The 17,929-nt window shown below is 37.5% G+C and overlaps 3 protein-coding genes across 5 annotated transcripts in view; all 3 read right to left on the bottom strand.

Annotated features, from left to right (window-relative positions):
* The window catches only part of LOC107713197 (myotubularin-related protein 1-like), a 14,971-nt gene extending 14,128 nt beyond the window's left edge, over positions 1-843 (bottom strand). The window contains exon 1 of one of the 2 annotated variants that reach the window (XM_016518636.1): positions 522-843. In XM_016518636.1, the coding sequence (XP_016374122.1) occupies positions 522-571 (50 nt within the window). In that variant the 5' untranslated portion in view covers positions 572-843. The remainder of the gene's footprint in view (positions 1-521) is intronic. The other variant, XM_016518637.1, reaches the window with a different exon arrangement.
* Positions 844-2,573: 1,730 nt separating this feature from the next.
* On the bottom strand, positions 2,574-3,695 carry LOC107713196 (protein CXorf40A). Its single transcript, XM_016518634.1, has 2 exons — positions 3,387-3,695; positions 2,574-2,908 (listed from the first exon to the last, which is right to left on the bottom strand). The coding sequence occupies exons 1-2, from the start codon at positions 3,643-3,645 to the stop codon at positions 2,682-2,684; spliced, it is 486 nt and encodes a 161-aa protein (XP_016374120.1). The 5' UTR covers positions 3,646-3,695; the 3' UTR covers positions 2,574-2,681.
* A 255-nt stretch (positions 3,696-3,950) lies between these two features.
* LOC107713193 (mitogen-activated protein kinase kinase kinase kinase 2-like) overlaps positions 3,951-17,929 on the bottom strand; it is a 24,768-nt gene continuing 10,789 nt past the window's right edge. Inside the window, exons 10-29 of one of the 2 annotated variants that reach the window (XM_016518629.1) lie at positions 17,272-17,347; positions 16,278-16,336; positions 15,739-15,785; positions 15,449-15,487; positions 14,826-14,859; positions 14,456-14,741; positions 13,046-13,164; positions 12,688-12,726; positions 12,513-12,597; positions 9,517-9,596; positions 9,221-9,281; positions 8,997-9,120; positions 8,849-8,907; positions 8,661-8,764; positions 8,398-8,572; positions 8,179-8,247; positions 5,565-5,651; positions 4,743-4,813; positions 4,602-4,657; positions 3,951-4,519 (exon numbers count right to left, since the gene is read on the bottom strand). In XM_016518629.1, the coding sequence (XP_016374115.1) occupies positions 4,432-4,519; positions 4,602-4,657; positions 4,743-4,813; positions 5,565-5,651; positions 8,179-8,247; positions 8,398-8,572; positions 8,661-8,764; positions 8,849-8,907; positions 8,997-9,120; positions 9,221-9,281; positions 9,517-9,596; positions 12,513-12,597; positions 12,688-12,726; positions 13,046-13,164; positions 14,456-14,741; positions 14,826-14,859; positions 15,449-15,487; positions 15,739-15,785; positions 16,278-16,336; positions 17,272-17,347 (1,758 nt within the window). In that variant the 3' untranslated portion in view covers positions 3,951-4,431. The remainder of the gene's footprint in view (positions 4,520-4,601; positions 4,658-4,742; positions 4,814-5,564; positions 5,652-8,178; positions 8,248-8,397; positions 8,573-8,660; positions 8,765-8,848; positions 8,908-8,996; positions 9,121-9,220; positions 9,282-9,516; positions 9,597-12,512; positions 12,598-12,687; positions 12,727-13,045; positions 13,165-14,455; positions 14,742-14,825; positions 14,860-15,448; positions 15,488-15,738; positions 15,786-16,277; positions 16,337-17,271; positions 17,348-17,929) is intronic. The other variant, XM_016518628.1, reaches the window with a different exon arrangement.

Below are 17,929 nucleotides of genomic sequence, written 5' to 3'. Positions count from 1 at the left end.
TATATATATATATACACATATACACACACACTGTATATATATTTACTATTAATTTGGCCAATTACATGACACGGCTTGGTCATGTGATATAAACAAAGCGGCGCCCATGAGGGGTCGACCCGCTCCACGTATAACAAAATAGACAAATATGTCTGCAGTATACATCTCTCTCGTGAGCGTTCATGATTTGAAGTGTTTTCAAAACCGCTGTTTATGTGAGTGCACCCTTAATAAAGAATATTATCCAATAATTTATTATGAAGGTTATAGTCATCAGTATAGCTCAGGATGATAAAATGCTTTCTTATCTGCATGTCTGGTTTAATATGACATCAAACAAAGTGAGCCCAAGTGTTTTGTTTGTATCAAGTCACTCAGTAACTAGAAGGCAGTAAAACACACCTTTATGACACTCTAGCTCTACAACGCGACGCGATAAGAACGCATTCATTATAATCCCCTAGCGTCGCGCCACTAGCAGGGGTGTCATAAAGTATCAAATGGGTGTTATTAGCACTGACCTGTCTGGAGTTTCAGCGTTTGACTGTGCTGAGGTCGGTCGCTTATCCATTCTCTACTGTAGGCTTACAGAAGCGCAAAATAACGCTATGTTTCATATCCAACGCTCATCGTGTCTGGGTCTGCAAACGCTTGCCTCTGAAACTTTGTGACTCGCCGACGCTCAAAATCAGGAATCCTACTACGTCGAAGGGAATCGCTCATGAATACTAAATAGGGCTGTGCTGCATAACCTACCAATGGTGATGGTTTGCTCCTGAATAATAATTACACTGCGTCAATAGTTTCCAATGGCAAACACTCCGCTCATGAATATTAAAACTGCAGTCTTCAACGCAGTAGGATTCGTAAACTCGCCTCCCGCACCGCCACGCCAGCGCTAATAAATATTTACAAACTACGTTCCCCAAAATGCAACAGCGTGACAATACGAATTAAAATAATATAATAATAATTATATATATATTGAGGAAAAAAGAGAACATGTCTTCTGTGGGGTTTAACGCCCATCTGGCTCTGAACAAATCATTATTCCTCCAAATCCAAATCCTCTCCAAATCCCAAATCCCGCCTTTTTTGCGATGCCCAGGTAATGAGGAACACAGAAATAAGATGTCCTTACAACTATGCTTTCTTAATGTTGAATTTATTGTGTTTAAGTGTTGAATCCTCACTTTCCCTGAAATAACTTCCCTACATGTTACAAAAGCCCTGTTACCCCATTATAAATAAACACTATATAGGCATGTGACGGTATCACATTTTCATGCTACGATCATTAATGAAGCTTTTATCACGGTATACGTTATTATCACGATATTGAAATAAGTTGCAAAAAGTGTTGTCATAATACAGTATAACAGGTTTAATAACTTTTTTCTTACAACGAAAAAAACAGCATTTAAATACAATAAATACACAAAAATATATATAAAGTAAACAAATGCTTCAAACAGATTACAGAAGAAAAGAATTAAGAAACAATAAGATCACATTAGTTAACCTTAGTTAATGCACTAACATTAATAATGAGCAATAGCTGCATTTGTTACAGAAGTTATAATTCTTTGTTAAAAAATGCTGTTTTTTGTTCACATAAGCGCATGTCCATTAAATGATACTTTGATGCAGCTTACAGCAGTGTTGTGCATTTTAACCAGCTGATGGGAAAAGTATTCTTAAAATGCATAAAAAAAAAATAATCTGAATAATTTGTAATAAATAATTATTCACAGTATTTTGAAGTGCCCACAATAATATCGTGCATGTTCATTATCGTGATATTTTGTATTACCGAATACCGGCACATGTCTAATATATATATATATAAAGGTATGTAACAAATGCATTTTTTATATTTAAAGGTGACATATCATGAAAATCGGACTTTTCCAGGTTTTAAGTGCTATAATCAGGTCCCCAGTGCATCTACCAACCAAGGAAACGTGAAAAAGATTAACCCAGTAACTTTGCTTTGCTAAGCCTTTTTCTGCAAGCGTCTGAGAAAACCAGCGCGTCTGATTTCGCTCCCTTGGTGACGTGGCAAAGGGATCTCATCATAATATTACCGACCCTTAATCTGTAAGTTTTCACCCACTGCGCCGTTATGTTTTCGCAAGCGACAACGGTGTACTAGCTCCAATGCCATGGCGAAAGTTTGAGCAAAACATGCTAACGGTTCTGTCATTGGCTGCACAGAACACTATTTAGAGTCCCAGCCTCAGAGGAGACAACAGAGCAGTGGATTTATTGATTTATTTAATGTATATTGCTGCTGCCTCTGCAAGCGTCTGAGAAAACCAGCGCGTCTGATTTAGCTCCCTTGGTGACGTGGCAAAGGGATCTCATCATAATATTACCGACCCTAATCTGTAAGTTTTCACCCACGGCGCCGTTATGTTTTCGCAAGTGACAACGGTGTACTAGCTCCAATGCCATGGCGAAAGTTTGAGCAAAACATGCTAACAGTTCAGTGGTTGGCTGCACAGACGAGCACAGAACACTGTTTAGACTTATATTACATATTGTAAAAAGGGGCATAACATGTCTCCTTTAATGTTGAAAAAAAACAACCTGCACACATTAGATACATTGCAAATCTCCAGAGAGGCACATCTCAGTGTCTCAGACACAAATACACTACTGAATACTTTGTTTCACTGTTACGGATGAGAAGGAGCAGAGGGCAAAAGATGAACTGGGATGTGTACCGTCCACACATCTTTATGGCCCCTGGAATATATTGGTTCATTGAGCCACCGGGGGTTTGAGAGTCTTGTGAGGTATTTCATTTTGAGTTCAGTCAAGCAAGCTGCTGTTTCCAGCTCTCTCATCTCTTCACAGGGAATGTCCTCAGGACAACACCACGTCTCCCCAACATCCACAAGACCTGCACGTATACAGTGTCAAATAAACAAACACGTATAAAAACATACACAAATAATAACATCAGAAAGCGGAGGATAAGCTTGATGAGGAGCTAAACAGAGCCATAAATTGATATTATGCTTTTTTTGATAACATAATTTCAATACCTGAACATCATGTTGCAGTATCTATCTATCTATCATTTGCAATTTATTGATATTTATAAGTATAATAAAATCAAACTTTGATGTTGGCTTGAGAAAGTACATACGTACTTGATGTTTCAGCGCTACCTTTAATAATGATGAACTTATATTAAGTTTACTATTTATTTATGTCTGTCTACCTATGTGTGTGTATATATATACGACCTGAATATATCTAAATAATATCTTCACCCAAGTTGATTTTTTTAAATTAATTTACATAAATTGATGCACATAATAAATCCTTATATTATACAAACATTGCAATTATTAACAAACCAGTGTAGATTTCACCTGCTATAACACCACGCCCGAACCTTTCTCCAGACTCCAGCAGTTCCTCGGTTTGCACGGCAGTCATTCCCAGTCGTTCGGTGAGGATGAGTCTCCAGTCCTCTCCCTCCCAGCTCTTCTGAGCGATGTGAACCGCTAACGTGCAGTTCCGCAGCTCTGACAGCAGGGGCCGCCAGCGGCTCTCTAGCGCTTTCACACCATTCAACACAAGAGTAGCGTACGGCTGGCGAAATGACAAGCAAGCCACCTCTAGACTCATACCGAGAATTTAATATTCACCTCTTCATCTACAGAAAGGTAGAATAACACGTTTTAGGTACGTTGCAAATACAGCGCATTCCCACCAGATGCTAAGTACTTTATAGCTACTTTCCGGTAACAAGTCTAAACGCGTCGTGTTGAACGATTGGGTAAAGCGCTTCCTGTTTTTAAACAGTCTCTCCAAACAAGACAAGCCACTGTTAAAAAAATTAAGAACTGACGAAAGAAACAGCTCCCGCTAGCGCTGTGAATTAAAACGACCACTGCTGGCAACACAAATAAAACCGGGCAGTAATATACGATTCATCAAATGATCCTTGTCGTTTACATTTATTTATTTCACAGTTTTGGGTTTTTGTGGGGTTTACAGTACAATGGTTTACAAAATCCTATCAACTAATTTACTGTCCAATGGAAGATAATATTTGAACGACTGCACTAAAACACGTAAATCTATTTCTCAAAACAAGAAATACAACAGACTGTGTCTAGTATTAAATAGAACACCTCATTTGTTTAGTCACTGACCAATAACAAGTTATTTCAAACCTAGTAGGTCTAATGCAAGTCCACAGGTCACCTTCCCTCCTCCAAATCAGCTCCAGTTCCGCCTCCTGTCCTCAAAGGCTCTGGAGAACTAAGTGTACGTGACTCCATCATGCTTTCCTCTGTTCCTGGAGCTTTTTGGGCCTGATGACTCTCTACCCTTTCAGTAGGGAAGCCCTTTCATCAACCTCTGTAGTGTTTCCAGCTATCGCTGAACATTCTCAGCGTCTCAGGCCCATCAGTAGCTGCTTTCATGCCCCGTGAGGATGTACAGGTTGCTCATGGCAGACGGATCATCCGTAGGAGTACTTTGCAAGATAATATCCCTGTAGTAACATTAAATTATTAGTATATGATTCCATTTGTCTATTACCAGACATGTTGCTAAACTACAGTGGGAAGACATACCTAGTTGTTCCCAAAGCCTGAAAAACCCGACTTCTGTCTGTGATCTCCTGGGTAACCTGAGGTAAACAGCATAATATTCCATCATTTCTTGCTTCCTCATACATCAGTGAAGCCCTCATTGTTTCTAGACGTCAGGTTTACCTCATTAGTTTGTAAACTCCTTCCTTTCAGACCGTGCTTCCAGAAGGCAAGGACACTGTCCTGTAGACACACTACAAAGACAACCGCATTACCACCAGATGCAACAGAAAGAGGGCTGATTCTAAATAGACATAGCAAACATGATGGCTATCTAATAGCGACGACACACCAAGCTGACATCAAATAATTAGCAGCGATGAAAGCCGGCCGTGTTATTGCCTCATGCCAGCTTCATCTGGGCTAGAACGTTGTGCTTCAACACACCACCTTGTGCTCTTGACTTCAGTTTTGTTTTTCTTCTCACACACGGGTTCACTAAAGCTGAACAGCCAATCAGAGTAATCTCTCTCAACCAACTGGCTCAACATGCTCAGCAGCTAATTTGGGGAAAGGTACTTTTAAAAGTAATTCATTACGATATTGCGTTACTTAGTTACTTTTTATGGAAAGTAATCTGTGCTGGGCTTGTTTGTTTGTTTTTAATATAAAAAAGTTATATTTTTGTCAAATTCCCGATTTCTCTCAACATGGGGACAGGAGAGCTGTCAGTCAATAAATGGGAAAACAAAGTAACTGGCATTACGTATTGGAAAAAGTAACTTTCTTGTAAATTAAAAAGTAATAGATTACTTATTTCAAGTAACTAGTAAAGTAATGCAATTATTACTTGTAATGCGTTACCCTAAAACTTCTCAGTTGAAAGCTGTGGACAGTTCTCCAACTAGTGGCAATGGTGCAGAACAGACAGCAAAAACTAGGCTGAGAGATGCTCAAAGACGGCCTGGCATTTGCCTGATGTGTCACATCCTTCACAGGGCTTACCCAGCGTCTGAATGGGAAACTCAAATGCAAGTTCAGAAGTCTTCTGATGGCTCACACATCCCTGTAGATTCACAACCTTCACTGTGTCTGAAACAAAACGGCTTGTTAAAGGATTTGAGTAGTGGAGTGGAAAAATAAAACAAGGTTTAGAGATGCGTTTTTAAAAGTTGAACATTGCATTTTTAGAATGCAGTGTCATGTATGAGACACTGCAAAAGAGCCGAGGCGTGAACACAACAGTCAAACAAGTTTAAAAACATGAGACGAAGGGTAATGGAATGGAAAACAAAGAAGCAAGGTCTAGAAATGCATTTTTACAAAGGCTCATGTGTCATGTAGTGTGAAGTCATGTGGTGCAACCAACATGCAGAAAAAACCATGAAAAAGGACATTACAGCAATTACAGAGACAGGACATTACAGAGAGGACCCCAGAAGACCCTGTTGATGACCACTTAAAAACATGATATTTATGCATTAATGATTCATACATTTGTCAAAAAATTATTTTATGTTGTAGAACATATTTAAAAACTTAAAAAAAAAAAAAATTATTAAGATGTGCATACTCAGGGTGTATTCATAGTGTAAGTGAAAAATATAATATTGATTTTTTTATTGCACCACATAACATTTTGTTTCTCAAACCACATGAAGCCAACATGAATACAAAGAACACATTTCTAAGACCTTGGCTGAAACAGGAATAACATGATTAACAAACACAATGGAAATAGATAAGAAAATATGACATTTTAAAGCCAGTTTGAGCATTAGGGGTGATATTTATTATCAACAGTAATTAGATAATTGCTGTTTTAACGATGTGTGAGCTGACATTATGTGCGGTGTGATAAAGCAGTTTAAATGCCCCTATAATGCAAGGTATTAAAGCAAAAAATATCCCTGTTTGGGTTTTTGTTTTTATAAGACATGTATTTAAGTAATATCACACAAGCTGAGCGTCGTTTCCTGAATATTAGTGAGTGAGCACAATCAGAAATGTGATTTCATAAAAAAGTTCAACAAATAAAAAGTTAATATTGAGTGAGTTACATTTTATACACAATATTGTCTGTTTTTTTCCCGTTACACCAGCGAACAGAGATCCAAAGAAAGCTGGAGCTGGACATTTGAGTGTCTCAGAGCAACACTGCTGTATTTCGTTCCCGAATGAATCTGTTTTTGAACCAATCATTTGAGTCATCATCCTTTCATAAAGACATTCGCTTGCTTTGTTTCTAAATGAATCAGCCATTTTGAACGAATTGTTTGAATGAATGAGTCAATGAATCACTCATTAAGACAGGCACTTGCCGCCACCTACTGGCGGTTTTAGTGTCATATTTATTTTTCCACCAGCCAAAGTAGCAGCACAAAAACCACACTCAGCAAAATTATCGCATTAAAGTGCCCCTATTATGGATTTTTGAAAAATTACCTTTCATGGAAAACAAAGAAGCAAGGTCTAGAAATGCATTTTTACAAAGGCTCATGTGTCATGTAGTGTGAAGTCATGTGGTGCAACCAACATGCAGAAAAAACCATGAAAAAGGACATTACAGCAATTACAGAGACAGAGGACATTACAGAGAGGACCCCAGAAGACCCTGTTGATGACCACTTAAAAACATGATATTTATGCATTAATGATTCATACATTTGTCAAAAAATTATTTTATGTTGTAGAACATATTTAAAAACTTAAAAAAAAAAAAAATTATTAAGATGTGCATACTCAGGGTGTATTCATAGTGTAAGTGAAAAATATAATATTGATTTTTTTATTGCACCACATAACATTTTGTTTCTCAAACCACATGAAGCCAACATGAATACAAAGAACACATTTCTAAGACCTTGGCTGAAACAGGAATAACATGATTAACAAACACAATGGAAATAGATAAGAAAATATGACATTTTAAAGCCAGTTTGAGCATTAGGGGTGATATTTATTATCAACAGTAATTAGATAATTGCTGTTTTAACGATGTGTGAGCTGACATTATGTGCGGTGTGATGAAGCAGTTTAAATGCCCCTATAATGCAAGGTATTAAAGCAAAAAATATCCCTGTTTGGGTTTTTGTTTTTATAAGACATGTATTTAAGTAATATCACACAAGCTGAGCGTCGTTTCCTGAACATTCGCTTGCTTTGTTTCTAAATGAATCAGCCATTTTGAACGAATTGTTTGAATGAATGAGTCAATGAATCACTCATTAAGACAGGCACTTGCTGCCACCTACTGGCGGCCGCAGATTAGCGTCACGCAAAGGAGGGGTTTGGAAAAATGAATCGTTGAGCGAATCGTTTGGGAGTGAGCAAGTAAGGTAAAAATAAATGCATATTATTAGACAATGAAAGTGTTTTTTGACCTTGCATGCATGTCAACCTGTTGTTGGGGACTCCCAAAATCAAAATATGAACCTTTCATTACCCATAATAGGGGCACTTTAATTATCATTGTTGAAAAAATCCCAGAAAATATAGAAATTATATAACAAATTATATAACAAATAATAACAAAAAATTTTTGGTCAGTATCAGACACCCCTATTGAGTATACATACAAAGTGCTTCAAATGTCTCCGTGAAAACAAGCATTTCTTACTATTCAGTGCAATGAGAACTGTGTCCCTGTCGAGCTGAATCACTTGCTTGACCTCCAGAGACTCCCCATCTGTGAAGTCACATAACTCAGTCAAGCAAAACACACCGCTGATCAGTCTACGTCACTGTGGCAATGCAAATCATAAAGCTCACTTGAAATTTTGTAAAAAAGCAGTGTTTTGTGTGTGATTTTTGATGTATATCCACACATATGCAGCACCTGGCAGACTTTGTGGCGTGTCATCCAGGTGGATGATGTCAAAGTGCATCTGTCCAGTGTTGTCTTTTTGGCGTGGACGGCTTCTCACCCCCACACAGACCTGTGGCAGCTCTTCTGTTTCATTTACGAGCAGCTCAAAGATGGGCAGAGACTCTGGCAGATTCAGAGCAATGTGCTGAGAGAGAGAGAGAGAGAGACAGGAAAATTACGCAACAGTGCGGATATTTTTAACATTTCTATCACTCTTATCTCTCATTTCTCACCTTGAGCTGCATGAACTTCTGCAGAGGTTCATACCACATTAGAAGAACCAAACCAGTGGGAACAGCAGCACAAAGGAAAACGCTGTCAGTGTAGGGGTTTCGAACTAGAAGCAGAGGAACAAACATTAAAACGTGCACGAAATGCTTAGAGAATGATTCGCACTCCTACAGAGGTCACTGGTCCTCACCCACACTGCATCTTCTACAGCCCTTGGTGTCTGGGATCTTTACTGACATGGCGTACTTCCTGGAGAAAGATAAGAATTACAGCCATTTAGCAGACCCTTTAATCGAAAGGAACTGACTAAAACAAAGATAAATTAAAATTCTACAAACCTTGCATTTATCTTTGTGCTCAAGCGGTGTGCATTAATCGCGAGATGCCCCTGTCTACGCTGCATATTCCTGCGGTACTCAAAAAGTGCTGGCAGACTATGAGAAGTCAACTGTGAGGACTTTCCTGTGGACAGAGGACAGCGGGGTACCAGCCAGAGAGTTAATCAAGACATCAGATCTTCGTGGTACATTAAATGCAGTCATATTAATAACATTGCACATGCCTGAGACGGACATAAGGACATTGTTCATCACGTACAACCAACTGCATCTCTGAGGAAGCAACTGGAAAAGAAAGAAAATCTTACACACTCTTTCATGGGATATTTGCTCTAGTAAATAATGGAAGCCTGTTTCCTCAGAATAAAAAATGGTGAGATATAACTTTATGTAACTTTGTATTTTGTAATGGTGCCTGTATATCTCATAATGTGACTTTATTTCTTATATTACTTTTTTTTTGTTACACTGAAACAATTAAAGGGTCCACAAGTAAATAGAGAAAAGACAATATGGCTACCTTTTCAATGGTGTCCTCATGGAGCTCATTGAGGTTGAGAGTGTAGATGCCCTCCTCAGCACCCAGCATAAGGTATTGATCTATGAGTAAATATCAGCATATCAGCCTTATTATAACCAAAGTCAAGACAGACACGGTTGCAAATATTTTGCAAATAAAATTAATAGAAATTAGCTTATACATATGATAGTAAAATAATTTTTCAAGATGGACAGGGAAGTGGCTGAAGTAGTTGTGAAGCACAACAAAAATAAGACGGGGGTGTCCATCAACTGTTATTTCATCCAAAAATGAAACCTGAGAGATTTCTGTTCCTCCATTAAAGTTCCACCAAAACTTTCATGCTTCAAAACATTCATAAAGACATTCTAAAAGTAATCCATATTAATAGAGCAGTGTTGTGGAGTGATATGATCACTTTATGTGATTAACAGATTTAATTAAGGCTTTTATTCACATAAAAAAGCGTTTCTCAATGCACATACATACATCACATCAATATAGTAAAGGGAAACTCAACTCTACTTGCTTTACACGCAAGAATGAATTTCACTGGTTCTCGCATGTCAAGCCCACGCTTTCTGAGTTTCAGTTTACCATGTTTGATGCGCTCTATGCACGTGTGTGGATCAATGTTTATATGTGTATAAAAGCCTAAATTAAATCTGTTCATCGCTAGGGGTGGGAATCTTTAGGCATCATATGATTCAATCCGATTACGATTGTGGGAATCATGATCCGATTTTAAAATGATTCTTATTCTATTTTTTCTTATTAAAGGGGTCATGAACTGAGAAACCAAAATTCCTTTGATCTTTTGACATATAAGGGGTCATTGTACTATAAAACATCCTGTAAGTTTCAGAACTCAAAACTTTCTCGTTAGTCAAAAAACAGCTTATATTGAAGCCAGTCTGCCAAAACGACAGCTTGTGGAATATGCCACTTTATGACATAATAGTGTGGCTAAACCCCGCCTCTGCAGAAGAAGATCAACACCTGCTTCTACATCGCTGCCTGTTTAGCCCCACCCACCGATTTGCATGCGTAGTGTTTACGAAAGAGGCAAATGCGGAGCTTGTCTAGATTTGAAGAAAACCAGACGCTGTTCATTGCCAAGTTGTGGAAAAAATTGTCTTTGCATTGCCTTCCTTCTGATCCCAACGTTAGGAAAGAGTGGATGAACTTTATTTTTAATGAAGTTCCAGACCGCGTCAGTTAGAACTAGGGCTAGGGCATCACGTGCGGGCTTTCACATTGAGCAGCATTAACTACAGAGCCGTTGTTCACTGACGAGCTGCGCAAAAAATCGCGCTCGTCAGTGAACAACGGCTCTGTGTAGTTAATGCTGCTCAATGTGAAAGCACGCACGTGATGGAGATTTACCGCTGATTACAGAACCGGCTTTTCTGACAAGATGCGCGTTAAATATCGCATGCGATTTATCGTGCAGCCCTAGTTAGAACTGTGCCTTTTGTTCACCGCAGATTCGTTTACAAACAAGGCACAATTTGACGCGGGATTTTCAGAAAGATTGAAACTGAAAGACGATGCCGACTATATTGGATCCAACAGTAATGTCGCAACACACAAGTGTGAGTAACGGTTTTTATTACATGATCACTATTGCTTTGTCTGTTTAACAGATCGTTTGATACGAGTATTCATGTAGTTTTAACCTAAATCACTGCAGCGTCCATCTGTCAAACATACACAACTGTTAGCCAATCATAGCAGTGGGCGTTTACTTCCGAGTCTACAATCCACCACGCCTATTCAAACAGAGCGTTCTGATGAGGGGGGTTCAAAACAGGACAGAAAATAGCCTATTACTAACAAATTATGATGTTTTTTGATGTAAAAATCTTGATAACATTACAAGTGGACCTCAGAGAACAGTACAAAATAAAAAAACAGAGGCAGTGCATGACCTTTTAATTAGTTTACAGACTTAATAATAAATAAGCAAATTAATAATAATACATAAAAAGCAAATTAATAATAAATCAAAACAACTGTATTTTAAGATTGATCAACTATACTAAATATAACTAAAAGATTCGTTTACAAACAAGGCACAATTTGACGCGGGATTTTCAGAAAGATTGAAACTGAAAGACGATGCCGACTATATTGGATCCAACAGTAATGTCGCAACACACAAGTGTGAGTAACGGTTTTTATTACATGATCACTATTGCTTTGTCTGTTTAACAGATCGTTTGATACGAGTATTCATGTAGTTTTAACCTAAATCACTGCAGCGTCCATCTGTCAAACATACACAACTGTTAGCCAATCATAGCAGTGGGCGTTTACTTCCGAGTCTACAATCCACCACGCCTATTCAAACAGAGCGTTCTGATGAGGGGGGTTCAAAACAGGACAGAAAATAGCCTATTACTAACAAATTATGATGTTTTTTGATGTAAAAATCTTGATAACATTACAAGTGGACCTCAGAGAACAGTACAAAATAAAAAACAGAGGCAGTGCATGACCCTTTAATTAGTTTACAGACTTAATAATAAATAAGCAAATTAATAATAATACATAAAAAGCAAATTAATAATAAATCAAAACAACTGTATTTTAAGATTGATCAACTATACTAAATATAACTAAAAATAGCTTCAAGCAAATATAAAGTAATAACGGATACAAAAAACACATTATAAGCAATAAACAAAAAGTGCTTTCAATATCTGAGAGTGCTTTAAATATGTGAAAGGCAGTGAAGGATTGTTCTTTTTTTCTCAGCATTACTGCTGTATGTTTATTACTGATGACATAGACATTCACACTAATGCACAAATCTATTTTAACATGCCAGCTATTCTGTCCTGCTACTGACCTTGTTTTTCGCTTTAACCACAAAACCATATGCAAGTTTTTATACTTGTTGTTTGATGGCTTTGTGTGTGTTTTTGTGTGTAACTTGCAGCAAGCAGAAAACGGCTGTCTCTAGTGCTCACAATTCTATTAGCAAACTTCACCTCTGGTCTTTGGTAGAACCCATGTAACAGCACATTGAGTCTTTAACGGACAGCCGTTGAATACTTTAGAGAAGCAGGCCCCCATCTGGAAGACAATTTATGATTCATTACAGAACAATAAGCATGAAATTAGAGCACGCAATAGAATTAGAATCATGTAATTTTCTGTACATACATGTACTTGTGGTGTAGGTGGCAGTCCATGGACAACCTTCTGGAATCAATGAAAACAGAATGAAGTGAGTGACCAATGAAAGATTCCATTTTTTTAACATTTTAATACAAAGGGCCAAAAATCGAAAGTAAATAATGCATTATATCCAACTATAACTATAATGTATTCAATTAAAATTTTTAAATGCTTTTTAATCAAATTTCACTTATATTGTTTTTTACATTTAAATGCAAAGATAAAACAAAAATTGTTAAAACAAAAATATAAATTAGAAATGAAGATATGTTTCAGTGGCATGTCCCCCCACCCCAGATTCTCATCAAGGTCAAATATGGTTTGACCTACGTAATCTACTCACCGAGTCGTCTGGTTTCCTTCTGAGAGTACTCCATTCTGGGGAGAGGGGGGGGTCATGTGGCGGGAAATTACTCCTGGTTCCTCCTGGGTCTGGAGCAACAGAGCTCTCTGCTATCAAACCTGTTCCAACACAGTGGCTGCATCAGTGTTTGGATTTTAAGCAGATATTATTTGTGTTCTCTTTTTATACATATAACACTATATTAATCTCACTGGATGGTGTGGCCTAACAGGTCAACATCTGGGATGAAAACCAAAAAGCTTTAGATTCAAACCATGAAAGAGCTATGCAGTTGCTAACAGGATCTGAGTGGTTTTAAGTGAGTTGTTGCATGGTTTTTAAGGAATTTTGCATGGTCTTAAGTGTTTTTGGTTGTATAAACGGACAAAGGTGGTATATTCCACTCAAAAATAAGAATTCTCTTATTTACTTACCCTAATGCCGCCCCAGATCTATATGACTTTATTTCTTTAGATAACCGCAAACAACAATTTATAAAACAATAATCCACTCTATGACTCCATGTAATGCAAATGTACAGGACCTCCAAAGTTGACACTTCAAAAACCACAAAAATTGGACAAATCCACATGACCACATCGAAACTATAGGGGTGTGTGTAAGAAAAAGAAACTATAAACCATCGTTTCTGGCTCATCTAAAGAAAGAAAGTCATATACCTCTGAGACAGCTCGAGGGAAAGTAAATGATGAGTGAATTTTCATTTTTGGGCAGAGTATATCTTTAACAGGATAAAAGCATAAAAACATACAAAATCAGTTATGTGAAGAAGTGTAAGCTATTAGTGATGTTGGTCTTACTGCCCATTTAACATTGCTAATACTAATTAGTAAAACAGAACTGTTTTCTAAAACGAAGGTATTCTTATGGAGCGAATCTCCATATTATGGAGTGAATTTTGTGCCAATATTCATCAAACAAATCCAGCGTTTTGTAAATGAACACAATCTGCTTTGCAAAGAAAAACTCGATTTTCAAACAAACGCAAAGTTATTTGCAAATACAAAACTCTATTTGAGAGAAAATGCAGAGGTATGGACAAATATATGTATTGTGTGTTACAACTGAGACTCATTTGCCTTTTAATGAGGAAACTTGGCTTGATTTTCTCACAAATGCGTGGCGGCAGATTTTCTCACGAATGCAATTGAGCAACTTTCTTTTCCAATAACAGCAGATGGCGCTGTCAGTCAATTTACGCTAGTCTCCCGAGACCCGAAACACCTGTTTACATTTTAAGACCAATATGAGTAGGGAACAGGCGAGTTTCTGTCTTACTATATCTATAATTAAACAAAGCGACCCTACTACAATGTCAGTGAAATTATGTATATTCTGCTTTAAAAGTGTGGTCATTAGTACATACTCATGAATTGACGTATATCTCACCTTCAGTTGGTGTTGAGCAAAGAGAACCTAGACTGGTGGAATGACTGAGAAAGGAGGAGTCTGTGAAGAGGGAAGAGTTTGTGAGGAGTGACAGGTCAGACAGTGTTGAACCAATCAGCAAAGCGGATTCATTGAGTACGGCGGGGTTAGTGTCGGAGGGGGGGCCCTTCAGAGGCGCAGAGCCAATAAGAGGCGAGGAGACAGATTGATTGGTGACCGTTGTTGATTGGGGAGAAGAGACCACTTTCTTCACCGTCCCATATTTATCCTCTTCATCCAGTGAGTGCTGTGGATTAAACACGCATACAGTAAATCATCTTATTCTAGAAGACATTTGACTTTTTACACTTTTATTTTATTGTTCCCCTACCTCAGCTGAAGAGCCTCTCTTTATAGTCAAACTCCTGTAAAAGAGGAAGCAAAATGTTAGTCATTTCATCATTTTAGTTGTGCGTTAACCTTCTCATGTTATTAATTATAAAAGGGTGGTGGTAGGAATGTAGATCCACTGTTAGCTTTGCGGGGACAACAAACATAATATTTTTATTTTAATAATATTATTTAATCATTTTAAAAATGGTTTTTCCAAATTGTTTAGATACATTAACATTTTGCTCCAAATTTGAAGCAAAACAATTTAATTAGCTAAAATGTCATATTTTTATAGTTCAAAATATATGAATATTCTTAAAACCTAATAAAGGGACATTTCTCTGATAAGCAAGAATGTAAGGCATTAACAAGGTGGTAATCAAATATATTTCGGAGACCAAAGGGGTAAAATTAAAAACAAGAAGCTTAAACAAAATAATAAATATACCATTTAATATTTTTTACTGTAATATAAAATATAATAATTTTAATAGGGTTTCCAAATGTTTCGTTAACCAAAAATGTTATGCAAATAGATATTTTCATTCTAGTGAACAGAAATCACATTTGACTTAGGAGAAAACCTTAGAAGCAATCAACTAAACAAAAGAGCCAGATCACCTTTCCATCAAGGCCTCTTCCACACACTCTAACAAACTCCTGCAAAATAAATAGTAAAAAAAAGCAATGTAACCCTTAAAACTCCTGTTTCTGAGAAGGCCTTATTAGTGCTTCTTAACAGCTTAATTTAACAATACATTTATCAAATTAGACTTTGATCAGTGATTGGAGGATGTCAAACCCCTCAGCCAATCAATATTTTTGAATGACCTACATGCATTAGCAGATCAGACACGACATTTACTACTGTCACCATTATTTTAGATGAGCAAGAGTGAAATATAACCCACGGTGAGTCCTTGTCTTCACTGATAGCGCTCCAGCCATCATACGCCCCCTAATGAAGAACAGAAAACCAGTATTTAATTCCATAAGCATTGTTTTTTCATTTCTTTCTTTTGTGGAACAAACGTTTTCAAGTTTGGTGCTTTTGTGTTCTTATTGTGATTGTATGGAAATGAGTGATCCGTACATTATTAGAAACTTCTCCTTTTGTGTTTCACAGAAGAAACACGGTCATACAGGTTCAGAAACTGGTTACACCTTATTTTAAGGTGCCCTTGTTACAGTGCAATTATACATTTAAGTACTTAGTAATATTAATAAACTACATGTACTTACTATACGATTAGGCTTAGGGTTACTTGCATGTAATTATGCATAATTTATTGTTATTATAACAGTAAGTACATGTAACGTGTAACAAGGACACCTTAAAATAAAGTGTTACCCAGAAACTATATGAGGGTGAGAAAATCAGGACAGAATTTTCATAACTTGATACACTGGACAAAGTCTTTTCTATTTCATTCAAAATGTTTAATCTCACCAGATCAGGACAGGGATCTGTCTCCTTTCTCATGGGTGGTCCAAACCTCACATGATCAACTGGAAAACAGAAAAAGCGATAGTCACAAGCAGAACAGAATCATTGTATTCAACTGCTGCACGCTTCCCCTTTCACATACAATCGTGTGGTAGGAGTATAACGCGCCACTCTCTTATAGTATTGTCTGCGTGACATTCTAGCATGCAGATTTGGATGCACGCTCATGCATTCATGCAAACAGACATGAACCTAAAGACACACTCAGAAAAACACACAATACGTCCTTTCATAGCTCTAGAGTGGCTTCTCAATTACAATAGCGGCTGTTGTCCAGCTAACCTTGGCTTGTGGCCGTGGCTTGCTGTAATCTACCAAACCACAACAATGGCACTCACTGACTAATGTCACATTCTTTCTTAGTCACTCCTGATTTGGCGTTTACTACTCATGAGGTGAGGTCCTAACGGTCTTATTACTCTACATTTCTGTAGTGATCTACCACAGAATTCCATTGTATGGACAAAAAAACACAGATGCAGTTTTTGAACAACATGGTGGTTAATAAATTATGACAGAATTTTCATTTTTGAGTGAACTGTCCCTTTAAGTCCCTTTAACTGTAAAGGTCAGAGGGTGGATAGAAAATGCTCATTAAAAACGAAAATCACATTTTTAGTGCAAAAAACATTGTCTGACACTATAAGCAGACCCCTGGTACAAATCTAAAATTATTTATTTAAAAAAAAATTATGATTTTACCCACTTAGTTCATAAAATGGTTGTTTATTAACTGAAATAGGTTGAAAACAACAAATCAACAGTGAATCAAAGTGAAGGCCCCTCTTTTCAGGTTCTCAGAAATGTATTCAAGTGGTGTTTCTCATCAAAATTCAATCTGGGATTCATTTAATCTGCAATAACATACTGCTAAGATAACTAATAGCAAAAAAGATGTGTATTAGAAACTGTGTATTAGTGTATGAACTTGACTCACATTGCTCTTCAGACTGAGTTCTCTGAATGGGAAGTTTCGCTAGGGAATGAATCTTATCAGGTAGGACACTGCACGTCTGTAAACACACAGACACACAAACATGGACATAAACTCTGAAGTCACATAAAGACCTTTTAGCTTACAGCAGAGGTCTTCAACCCTGCTCCTGGGGACCCACTGTCCTGCAGGGTTCAACCCTAATAAAACACACCTGAACCAGCAAATCAAGCTCTTCAGGATCACTTGGAAAAACACAGGCAGGTGTGCTGAAGCAGGCTGGAAATGAACTTTGCAGGACATTGGGTCGCCAGGAGCAGGGTTGAAGACCTCTGCCTTACAGTAAACAACCACAGTACAGAGAAGTAATGTTAAAAAAATGTCACATGTCAGCTTAAAGCTGCAGTCCGTAACTTTTGAAATGAAGTGAAGTGAAGTGACGTGACATGTGGCCAACTCACCCTGGGTGAACCACCTTCTTGATCATGGTGTCTCCTCTGCCAGGTAAGTATCTGGCGCTCTAGCTGGCGCTCTAGCAGTTAAAGGTGACATATCATGAAAATCTGGCTTTTCCAGGTTTTAAGTGCTATAATCAGGTCCCCGGTGCATCTACCAACCAAGGAAACGTGAAAAAGATTAACCCAGTAACTTTGTTTTGGTA

Source organism: Sinocyclocheilus rhinocerous, unplaced genomic scaffold (genome assembly GCF_001515625.1).
Source record: "Sinocyclocheilus rhinocerous isolate Xijiao unplaced genomic scaffold, SAMN03320098_v1.1 scaffold387, whole genome shotgun sequence".
NCBI lineage: Eukaryota > Metazoa > Chordata > Actinopteri > Cypriniformes > Cyprinidae > Sinocyclocheilus > Sinocyclocheilus rhinocerous.
This window is presented reverse-complemented; position numbering and strand designations above follow the sequence as displayed.